Below are 12,444 nucleotides of genomic sequence, written 5' to 3'. Positions count from 1 at the left end.
TTTGGAGTAGGACTGGACTACACTTCTGTGCACTTACATAATTAAAACTCATATAAATAACTTCCATGTAAAAAACCCACATATTTACCTTGGTTTAAAACTGGTTTGAAGAACTCTGTAATGGTCTGGTTTCTGAAGAGAAAACATAACTTTATTTATCTTTTTAAAAGAACAACACTTGAATACCCGTAGAGTGAATATTGATAAAATTGAAATGCTGTTGTTTATTTCAACAGCTTTTTTGTTTTGTGTTTGTTTGTTTTGGTTTTGTTTGTTGTTTTTTTTAATGCCAGCAGCTCTTATGTCTGATAGCTCTTTCTGCTAGATCAGAGAAAGCAGCATCATTCCCATTGCCTTCTAGACTTCATTCAGCTTGGCTAATTAAGCCAATCTGCCAAGTTTCTCCATTTAAAATGTTTCCTTTATCATCCTCCTATGGCTTAACTACCCTTCCAGCTTAAACTAAGCTTTCTTAAATGGGACTGACCTCATCTGTATTCACTATTCTAGCTGAGACCTCACCAGTACCTTATGTGATGGTGTTAACAACCTCCCCATCTCCACTGCCAACACTTTGAGCTGGTAACTCCTACTGTATTTCTTTACATTTTTGTAAGGTGTGGTGGTGGTGAGCAGCTGGCCTTAACAATACCATCAGAAATCAAACCCTCCTCAATGCATTATTAGTTGCAATTAAGTCTAGAGCCAAAGTTTTGCCTGCAAATTGTGAAGTTCAACTAATCCTGTACCTTTCTTCCTGTTGCCCAAAACCCTCTGTGCACCATTGGTTGTTGGGGTTTTTTTGGTTTTTTTTCACATCTGGTCCCAGGCTGGGATGCAAATTCCTACCTGCACTATAACCAGACTTATCAGAAGGAAATTGTACCAGCACTGTCCCTTAATAAATTGATGTTTCAGTGGCCTCCCTCCCAGCACACATTAGGAGCATCTTCTGGCTTTCAACAGAAATAGCAGTTTACAACAATCTTATTTTTACACATACACAACATTTAACAGTTTTAAATTATTTACTCTGACAAGAGCAAATGGAACATGAGAACATCAAGGCAGTTCTCTGTGAGAGAATGTAACTTCTAGAAATGGGCAGATATAGTAACGTACAATTTGAACACTAAAACACATCAAGAGTCATGAACCTGCAATCTTCTTTTCCTACATAGCAAGGAAGCTCACAAACTACTTCAAGGCTAACCTTATGCCTGTTTGGAAGTGTCTTTTCAAATTCAAACAAGATATTGGTATGAGAAAGCAAGAATGACATAGATTTAATACCTTCTTCCATCTTTTGCATTCTTCCTGTGCCTTCCAAAACAAAGCTATATTGTTACTGTCTGTGTAACGGTGATTACAATGGCAAAACTTACTTATTCCAGACTATAAGCTAACACATTCAAGCATCCAGACACGCTTGAGCTTTCAGACTCAAAAACCATTTTTGAAGTTCAGACTAGAAGAAACACTGTTCGTTTGTTCAAACTAAACTTGGATTTAATTTTTAATCTTTCTCTAAACTTGTTACTTTCACTTTCGCGTTTGCTAACATGACTTCAGCACTTTTAGCTCCTACACAACTATAGAAAGCTGTTTATAATGCACTGATACTTCAGTCATCAGGTTACTGGCAAGCAGTGATGTTTGAGAATATCATAACTCCATGAAAAGCCACCTGTATTCACAATATGTGAGTGCATACAACTGTCTTTTTTGTTTACCAAAGAGAGCAGCATTACTACTTGTCAAGGACTACTTGCCTCCAACCCATTCCAGCTTAATCTGACATGGCCAAAATACATCCATTTTTTCTACGTGCTGAAATAACAGGGCCCCCAAATTTCAGTTCAACAGAAGAATCAAGGGCTGAAGTGGAAGTTTATTCACTGTTATTGCTGTTGCTGGCTGATTGGTCTTTCTGCCCTAGGCAACCTCCCACTCCGACCTCACCCTCTCACCAAGGCTCTCAGCCTTGCATTCCTCAGGACACTCCCAATGCTTGTGACTGTTCTCACAGCTGCAAAACCATCCTTTGCCCACAGCTTTCTGCACTATCTTTCCAAAACCCTTCTGTTTTCCCAACTAAGCAACTGTGCTTCTTCCTTCCAGGTTAAAGCCCCATCTGCCCCAACCACTGTCAGCAGCCCAAATCTCATCTTCAGTTCCCCGTCAAGATTCCTCTCCACACTTGAATCTTGACAACAAACCAAAATCTAAACCTTTTTCTATCTTATTTCTGCTTTACGCAGCCACTGATTGGAGTGACTGCTTATGTCCTTCCCACATCCACTATCTCAGTGTTCTATCTTTGTCCTGTCTTCTATTCTAAATGCAAGAGCTCTGTAACAAAATTAATGTTTGTTCTATAATTACAGAAAGTCTTGTCCAACACAACTGAGAGAATGGAGGCACTGCTGCTAAAAAAAAAGGGGGAAAAAAAAAAAGGGCTACTCTTTTCCTCCCTGGAGTAAGTGTCTAACTTGAATGGAGAACAATTTGTCTTAGAATGTTTGTTTATAAGTTCTTATCCACTGGTATTTTCTACTTTGCATTCTGCTGCTATTAGAAGAAAAAGGGAAAGGAACTGTCCAACTAAAACAATGATCTCTCAAGTGCTGTACTGTGTATCAGACAGGGAAGTGTGCTAGAAACTTCAAACAAAACCAAGGGTGGGAAAAAAGAAATCATGTGATATAGTATAAGGAGGAACAGGAAGATGTATGGGGCTTTCCAACCTGCTTTCATTACATATATACATATTTATATATGAAAGTACAACAAAAACATGTGAATTTCTATGTGAATGGGACCATTGACTGTTCACAGACTACTCACGCGAGGACCTTCCCTATTCTTTTTGTAAGAGGTCAAATAATCAGCCCTAAGAGAATGAAGAACTGATAAAGCAACAATAATGAAAGTCAGTTGTTTAATGTATCTTTGTCAACAATTACATAGCACTGGTAAATGCTGTTCAGCAAATGATATAAAATTCAGCAAAACACATTTCTCCCCACTAAAAATTATTCCAACTTTTTTTGTGAAATCTCATCTTAACTCAGATAGCAGGAAGACCATTAAAAACCCAGATAAGAAAATGCAAAACCCGTAAATACCCAACCTTGCTTGACAAATTAAAAAAGGTACACAGCGAGCAGATGCACTTAACACACCTTTCAGGTCTTTGAAAGTTAAGGGCACAAGCTGCATGGGAGAGGGAGAGAGGAAAGGCTTTCACCTGTTTAAAAAGCCAAAAACCTGAATATTCTTTAAATGCAATTACTGCTTACAGTATAATCAGTACTTATCTCTGATTGGTTGAAACTGCACTTTTAAAAATCTGTGCTGGCAACACTATCAATAGCTTCGAGAAAGCAAAGCCACACACCACAGGAATAAACTACAAAAGGTAACTACGTATTTGACAAAACACGGAACCTTGAAAAGCGCTGCGGAAATAACAACAAAAAAATAACGGGAAAAAAAAAACCAACCGCCAGAAAATCAAGTCTTACGAAAAACTTCGCCGTTGTCTTTTAGATGACACAGAAGACAAACTAAACTTTTATCTTCTCTACTTCCTTCAACCTGGGCTATCAAAAAAGAGGAGCGGTAGAAGAAAATGATGACCTGACTCATAGCGCGAGAAACAAAACTTCTGTAACTCGGCGGCCTCTGAAAGACCGACCAAGTCAGACGCTCCTGGCTGGCGGGCAGGCTCGTCACGTCCCAGGGCCGCCACCGACGGCCCCTGCTTCCAGCGGACCCTGCCCCGCAGCTCACGGCTGCCAGCCCAGGCTCTCCCTCTCTGGAGCCGAACCGAAGCCTACCCAGCTCCACAGGCACTCGCTAACAAACCCCGAGACAGAAAACGGGAGGAAATACGGGCACACGAGGGGAGAACTCGCGTACCCTGCCTGAGGACAGCGGGCAGCCCTTGGCCGGACACCCGCTGCCGGCGCGGGAGCAGCGGCCGCCCTTCACCTCGGCCGAGGAAGCCCAGCACCAGCGGAGAGCGGGGCCGGCGCCCCGGGGCCGGCGGGCACCGCCCGGGCCCCGACACCCTCACGCCCCCACCCACCGGCCGAGCCGGGCGCAGCCCCGGAGGCTCCCGCGGCCGCCGGCTCCAGGCAGCGCGGCCTCGGCCCCCGGCAGCCGCCCCGCTGGGCGGGCCCGGTGCTTCCGCGGCCGCGGGAGTCACGCCCCCGGCCGCCCCTCGGCCGCTCCCCGCCGGTACCTGAAGTCTTGGGCCGTCCCTCCAGCCGCGGCCGCCGGCGTAAAATGGCGCCGGGAGCGGGTGACGGGTAGGCCCGGCGCCGGCACGCCCACGCGGAGCGGCCGGGTCATGGCGGGAGCGGCCCGCAGCAGCCGCCGCCGCGCGGGGGGCGGGAGGGGCGGCCCCTCCGGGCGGCCCCGCAGCGGCCGCCGGGACAGCGACCCGCGCCCGGCGCGGCGGGCGGGAAGCGAGCGGGACGGGCTGGCGCTCGGCGGCGGTGGTTGTTGTTGTGGGGGGTGTTTTTTTTAAGGCTCGGCCGCTGATTGGCTGAGCCGGGAAAGGAGTCGTGCCTCCCATTGGTTCCCTGCCGGCAGGGGCGGGACGGGTAGGCTGGGCGCGGTTGTGATTGGCTGCGGAGGGAGCGGGAGGCGGCAGGAGGAAGGGCAGGTTGGCGCCTTGGGCTGCTGCCGCTCGCGTCCCCTCCGCCATTCCCGCGGCCTGGTTGGGAGTTCCCTGCAGGGACCAGTGTCCCGCCGGGAAGCGGCAGGAGCGGCCGGGGATCCGCAGGGCTTGCCCGACGCCTGTGGGAAGCCGGGGCTGCGTGTCCAGCTCCGCAGGCGCCTGACGAAGGGACAAGTGTCAGGAGGGTAAAAAAGTCAGGAAGGGAGTAAGTTTTCTGAAATCGCACACATCTCCACCTGAGCGGTGACAGAGGGAGGGTTGTTGAGGAAAAGCAGAGGCTAATAAAGGCCCCCATAGCAGCCCGGAAGAGTTACACCGCTAACAAGAGCTAAGGTCAGAGGGCGCTGTTTTGCGGACCGTAATTAACCATTAATCTCCTGAAGAGGAACCTTGGGAAACCGCAAAGGAAACACCGTGCGACGGGGCAGGAGGTCAGCGGAACCCAGCAGCAGCTCGGGAGGTCAGGGGGAGATGGAGACCCTCGACTCAGGACAGGCACCCTCCACCGAGGAGACCGCCCCTCAGGGACGTGCGCTTTGATCTGAGGGAAACTGCCCTTGAGCAGAAGCAGCAGCGCAGCTCAGCAGTGAGCCTGCTGGCCATAAGCTACCATCAGTAGGTGTGAGTAAAGACAAATCTTGGTGCTTGCTAAGCAGGATAAACATACTATAGCTTTTGGTATGGGGCACCCTCTTCTGTGCAGGACTGGAACGCAGACACGCTCTGTGCAGACTGGGCTCTTCCACACCAGGTAAACAGGCCCCGTTTGGGGACAACAAAATCAACACGCAGACCTGTCCCTTCCCAGTCCTAGCCCACTGCCCAGGCTTCGCCCCACACCTCATTTCATCCCCTGCCCTTAAAATTCAGCCTTAGTGTTATGGCCGTGTGCTGCACTGCCATATTTCAAACACTTTGGCTCAGGTGTCTGGACTAAAATCTGGGCTAGGCAACCTGAAGAACCAGATTTGCAAGCTTAGAGAGAGCGGGTACTGCCATCAGTAGTGTTCTGTGCAAATTTAACATCTCCAGGCTCTTTAAAAATTAGTGGTATCAAAACATCTCTGCGAGGAGTAGCTGTGACAGTTGAAAGCAGATACAAGCTAATCCCTGTCCTTGGTCTGCAGAAATAAGAGATAACATGAACAGAGCTTACTTCATCACAACAGTGCCCTGATGGCTATCAGAGGCAGTTCATGCTGCAATTTGCATTGGTTTTATTTTAGCATTTTGCGGAGATGACCAAGGCCACTCTTTTCCTAAGGTGTCTTGGATCCAGAAATACCAGAAGACAATTCCTTTAAATAGAAAGGAGTGACCCATCTGATGTTTCTTTCCATGCCTAACCTGAGGGCAGGCTGGCCGAGGGAAAGTCTGCTAAACAGAACTGACAGTAATGCCAAGCCAAATCACAAGTCAAAACAAGAAACTGCTTTTTGAGCATCTGAAGTGTCTGAGTCTGCCATGTACTCCAGCCATTCCCATCTCACCCTGCACCGTCCCCTCAGCCTGTTTTTCAAAAGCTTTCATCCCTGTAATTTATGATGTCTTAAACCCAGCCTCAAAAGTGTAAAATATTTGCTGCCATCACATCATGTACCTTGCTTTAAACCACCCTATGCAGATTCTGTCTTCAGCTGCAAGCACTCTGCCCCGGGAACCATCTAGACTATTGTTTGTAAGAAACCTAACAGGAGGGAATCCCACAGTTTGACAGCACACTTGGGGACCCACCATACACAACAAGACAATCAGCCTGTGTTTGTGCTTAGTGTAGCTTCCTTGAGCAACGACTGAAGAATAGTTGGACTTGCTGTCACGTAGATTGGCTTGAAAAGACAATAGTGTGCATTTTAATTACTGCTTAATAAGGTGATAAAGCCAAGTTCCATTCCTAGTGTTAGCCAGGAATTCCAGAAATATTATGTCATATTGAAGAAGCAGACGAAATCAAATGTAGACATTTGCTTTACCTTTTGGTTAAATACTTTAACCCAGCAAAATTGCAACAGACCTGGAGGTATGTTAACAGCTACACAACCTGCAGGTGTAAACAGGTACAAAAGACCATAAAAGAGTCAGATACAGAATACACTAGTAAGTTTGCAGGAATGGAGAGACACCAAGCAACTTTGACAGAAAGTCCCAAGTCCAGCACAGGTGATGGCAAGGTAAAGCTGTTTCTTCTAAGGAACAGGCAGCGCGGATATAAAACCCAGTAACTGCCAAATAACTTGGCTTATAACAGCCTGCTTATGGCAAGTGTCTGGAAATACAGTCATTGTGGAAAGTAGTGTGGCACTGAGGATAGTTTGCAAGTAAGAAAAAGGTGCAACAGCTGTAATGTTGGGGTTTTTTCCCCAAGCAGGAGAGTTGTATACACACACACACACTTTAAAATAATAGATGCCCTACAGCAAGCCCTTATTTCAAATAATTAGGCAACAGCAGTCATTAGGCACACAAGTATCACAATTAGTCATCATAACAAACTACATTTTAAGCATATTTTAAGCACAACAACTCCTACCACTGTAGATACTAAGTATTCCCAACAAAAAGGGAATCTTACTTTCACTGACAATTTGGGAGCACTTCACTGCTTACAGTTCCCTTCCTCCAAATCAAGCAAAAGCTACAAGACACCTTTTGCTTTGAAAAAGCTGAACAATCACTTGCCCTATCACATGTTATTGATTTTTATTTTTAATGCAGTCTGAACACCCATGAATAACCAGAAATTTTGAAAAAGTGCAAATGTGGGAAACCTGGTAAGGTTTTACAAGTAGATCTAGAAGTATAGAGGGGGTATTGTAAGAGTTATTATTTGCTATTTATTTCATCTGTTCCTTAATTGCATTCCAGAATGACTCATGCTTTTATTTTCAAGCAAAAGCAGGAAGCATCCCAGAGTGCAGAGGTTTTAAGCAGCATCCACAGGGAACAGATTGCTTGTAGCACAGCTACATCATGATGGAGAACTGTGTTTTGTCCAGAGCCCATTTACATCTGAAACTTACCAGTCACAACCATGTGATTTTTATTATTAAAGATTTTGGCAGTATAGCTGGGCTTCCAGATTGTCCCATTTTTATTTAAATATGTCAGTGATTTCAACTTTTCTTCTAGAAAACTGCCCATCACCTCAGTATTACTATACTTTAACACTAGAAACCAAGCTTTTCTGAAGTCTTCAAAAAGTAGCTGAAATCACTCTGTGAAAAAAACCACATCAGTTTCCTGAACCATTTTTGTTTGCTTTCGATTTCAAAAGCCACGAAGTTAGTTACTACCTCAGATGTATTTGTAGAAAAGAAAGCGGGTTGTTGCTTCCCCCTGTAGATCACTCACCCAAGGGCTTCTGTGGAGACACTTGCTCCTCTGGCAGAAGACATCCTCTGAGAACACACTGCAGCCACCACCTGTGTGAGGCTCTTCTGCATTGTTGCAAAGGAGCAACTCAAGTGGCCATGCACGGCTGGTGCACAGAGAGCCAGCAGATCCCTCAGGGAGATGTTTAGTTATATGGGCCATCAGACACTCACAGCTATGGGGCCACCCTCAGCAGTCAGAAGAGGCTATAACCTGTGTTCAACCATTAACTCAAGCTTCCTCTTCAACCAGTTTGTGAGAAGAATACACAGTTTTCCAGGATTTGCCCCCCTGATCTAAATGAAGGAGGTGCTGCTGCAGGTTTCAAAGTCACAGAGCTTATGGCACAGGGGGGCATTGCACATCTTAAACCTGCATCCACTTTATAGCACAACTGTTTCAAAGCCCCATGTGAAATACTTAGCCTAACCACATTCTTTGGCATTCTAAAGACCTCGTGTCTCATTAATGTGTCTGTTCACTTCCACCTTGCTTTAATATGTCTGACCTCACCAAAGGCACAGCAAAGTCTAAGTCGTTCAAAATCATTGACCTTGTGCTACCTCAAGGGAATTAGAGTGAAAACAGAAGACAGTTTTCTGTAGTGGCAGAGTACCATGAAAATCTCCTAGAACATTAGGTACAAGAACAAAAGCAAACATAAGCAGTGAGCCTGCAAAAGGAAGATTTCCCTAAGGAATCATGACAAGTGACAGAGAAGGGCAAAGGCAGGTATCATCGAAAGTCTTCTCCTCATGGAGTGTAAGTGTTGTAAATTGCCTTTTTCTTGATACAGGATCAAGTTTGTGGAGAAACAGATCAACAAATATTTATTAATATACCTTTTATTAACCTGTTACAGTAGACTTACTAGTAGCAGATAACTATCCATATGGTAAATTCAGTTATTGTTTTGTGATTCACACGTGCAATCACTCACCATAACCCACTGGGGAAGGTGACCACACTGATTTTTCAAACATAGAGGCTCATACCGATGTGCCAGTGACTTCAAGGTCAATAACCAGGAAGTCCATATGTTTCTGCAGGCACGTATGTAAACCTGAATTCTTTGTCATCATATTGCCACCACCACCACCCCCTTCTTAGATACAGCCTAGAGTTGTATGAGCCATTGTTGATGGCATGGATGCTGATGGCCTTGTGTAGGTTCAGTTATGGTGGATTAAGCAAGTCCTCTTGACTCTGGAGCTTGGTCATTCCTGGGACATTTTCACACACTGCTTCTCAGCACATCAGCTTCTTCTGTTAACTATTTTTCCATCCGTTTGCATCTAGATGTACCTACAGTCTGTTTAAACTCAGACTAGGTTTTGGAGACACAAGTGCTCCAGGTACCCTGTAGGCTCCTCCTCCCATGCACAGCACAGGAAGCTCCTTCCTACCAACCACTATGAACATGGGTGGTGAAAATTTGCAGCATGGATTTAAGAATCTGTCTCCAAACATGGATCTTCCAGAGTGCTGCTCACCCACAAAGCTCAGTGTGCCACCACTCTGGTCATGCATTTCCTTTATTTCAGTAGCAGAAATCACTACATTGTGTGCTGGCAGTATAACGATGCACTTTGGGGGAGCTCACTCCTCCTGCACCCCAAACCCAAGGCTTCTCTTCCATCTTTCCCCTTTATAGACATCTCTCATACACTGCATGATGCATTTTCCTGCTTGTGATTATCTTCTACTACACATTCTTTCCATCAGGATCAAGCTATAATACTGGGATCGGTCAGTGCTTCTGGGATCAATGATTCTGGTATAGAATGATGACCCTGGGGTGCATGATTCTGGGGTTGATTGATGATCCTTGAAATCAATGTTCGTGGGATGGACTGGTATCATGGGACTGATGATTCTGGAATCTATTGATGGTCATTGGATCAACTGATTCTGGGATTGACAATCCTGGGATGCATGATTCTGGAATCAATGATTCTGGGATTGATTTTTCATAATGGGATTGACTGCCTCTGGGATGGCTTGATTGATAGTCCTGGTATCAAGGAATCTGGGATGGAGTGATGATCCTGGAATCAGTGATTCTGGGACAGATTTATGATCGATGGTTACAGGATCCATTGATGGCCCTGCAATCTGCAGTACTTGGATCAATAAGCCATTGATAAGCATCGTGCCATTATCACCAATCAAACAATAATCCATGCCAGAAACATCAATTGCAGGAATATCAGTCAAGCACAGAATGATCAAGCACAGGACAAGCTATCCATGCCAGAATCATCTGTTTCAGGAACATCAATCATGCCCAGAATCATTGATCCCAGGAACCTCCACTTAGGCTATGATAATCAATTCCAGGAACATGAATTGGACCCAGAAACATCAATCACAGGAACATCAGTCCACGACAGACTCATCTGATCCCTGGGCCATCAAATCAATCCTAGAATAATTAGTAGCAGGTCACACATTGATTCCAGAATCTTCAATTGATCCTAAGATCAAAAGTGCATCCCAGAGATCCCAGAGTCATCATCCCTGGCTGCAGATCAGCTTCTCTCACTGAACTGGTGCTCCAGGCAGCTGCTGAGTTCCAGCTGGGGCTTGGAGGGAGGCATGCAAAGCAGTGGCCAAAGAGGCTGCACAGCCCTCTAGAATGTAGAAACCAAGACCTTTCTGCATTTTCCCCACCAACAGCTCCAGCTCACGTGTGCTTCAATGTAACCAAGTTTCCATAGGTTGATCCACCTTTGCCTCAGTTTGGTAGATCCTGGCAGGAATATTTATCTCCAGTGGTTTGTGTTTCCTCTCCCTCTCTCAGCCAAGCCCTTTAAGAGGAACAGGGTGTACATTTGCAGTGTGTGCTTGCTCCTCTCCCATATTTATGCCCCCAAATTGGGTACCTGTGGTTCTCGAAAAGCAAGGAAGTAAAACCCCTTTTCTTGTCAGGCAAGGAAGGCATTTTTCACTCACAAGCTTGATTGTTTCATTCTTACCAATAATTGTTTTGTTACTGTTTCTCATGTAGCACTGTGCTGGTTGTGCTAGGCACTGGGCAAACACAACATCCTTTTGCTCTGCATTTAATTTGAGAATTGGAAAAGCATCCCTCAGCAAAAGGCTCTGGTGGCAGTTTGATCCCTGAAAGGGGACTCTGCTGCAACACCATCCCCACCAGCAACATCTCTAACCTCCTCCTGCTCCTCACCATGCTGGGCTCAGCTCTGTACCATCAAACATCCGTACAACTCTGTGGTGAGCAGACTGAAAACTGAAAATAACCCGAAGACAACAAGAAACGTATGTGTTTTAACAGAAACAGCTCCCTGGCCTGCTTCATTACAGGGCTGCATACATGTGGATGGGAGAGGGAAAGGGTCAGGATTTGCTTTTTCCTCAGCACCAACAGCACAAAACTTCAGCCTCCTGCAAAACGAAGATAAATTAGAGAGATTAATTACCATACTCCACATTCTGAAAAGAAAGCAGGTACTATTCTAGAGGACATTTTGATTTACTCTTGATATTTATATCAGGAACTAATATTTAGAGTCAGAAACCAGACAGACTGAAATGAGAACTAAGAAACAGAAAAAGAGTGCCAGGGGTTAACTAGAACAAATTATCATGGGAAATGTTTTTCTCATTTCCTGATGTCTTCAGGTCTGTCTTCTTGGGAAAAAAGTATATATTTTAGTTTAGCATAAATCAGTGAGATACTGTCAAGAGAGACATGAAGAAATTGCATGGCCTGTGAAAGATGGGAGGTCAGTCTATGGAGTCAAACATTATCTGCCTATTCTGCTGAGCTGAAATCCAGGATAAGAAATAAAGGTTTTCTTTTGCATCCAAATAACCACAGAGCAAGTATTCAGTCCCATGTGGAGCATTCCAGAGCTGACCACTGCATCCACAGACTGCTGCATGTTCAAAGCCACATGCCAGCTTGTTTCACATCCAATTCCCAACCCTTCTACTTTTCTCATTCTAGGCCATGAAACAAATTCAGATTCTTCTCCCTCTTGCCTCACAATAAATCATCCCAGACAAAACAGATCCTGATGTCCTACAAACACCATTATCCCTTTTACTGCAATACAACTTTTCTATAGTTTGACAGTCAGGTTAGACAAGGAACCCACATGCACTTGCCACTTTTTGGGATCCCAGTTAGATCACTGCATAAAAACCATTTCCTTTGGCAGAAAAATACTAACTTTGCCTCTGATTTCTTACTAGTATCAATAAGAAGCTCTTACACAGCAGAACCTGACTAGCAATTTTGTCCCCCCCGATTTTGATAGCTTAGCTGGTGGGATAAGGTAACCAACAGGCAGCAGGTACAGACAGCTTGGAAAAGATCTGAACACCTTTTCCATAAATGTTTTTTTCCAAAACTT

The 12,444-nt window shown here is 45.1% G+C and overlaps 1 protein-coding gene across 1 annotated transcript in view; it reads right to left on the bottom strand.

The window, feature by feature from the left end:
- The window catches only part of SLF2 (SMC5-SMC6 complex localization factor 2), a 28,816-nt gene extending 24,310 nt beyond the window's left edge, over positions 1-4,506 (bottom strand). Inside the window, exons 1-2 of the mRNA XM_051617634.1 lie at positions 4,250-4,506; positions 89-132 (exon numbers count right to left, since the gene is read on the bottom strand). Coding sequence (XP_051473594.1) covers positions 89-132; positions 4,250-4,359 — 154 coding nt within the window. The 5' untranslated portion in view covers positions 4,360-4,506. The remainder of the gene's footprint in view (positions 1-88; positions 133-4,249) is intronic.
- Positions 4,507-12,444: the final 7,938 nt, after the last annotated feature.

Source organism: Apus apus, chromosome 4 (genome assembly GCF_020740795.1).
Source record: "Apus apus isolate bApuApu2 chromosome 4, bApuApu2.pri.cur, whole genome shotgun sequence".
Taxonomy (NCBI): domain Eukaryota; kingdom Metazoa; phylum Chordata; class Aves; order Apodiformes; family Apodidae; genus Apus; species Apus apus.
The sequence above is the reverse complement of the archived record's forward strand: the minus strand, read 5'-3'. Positions and strand labels throughout refer to the sequence as shown.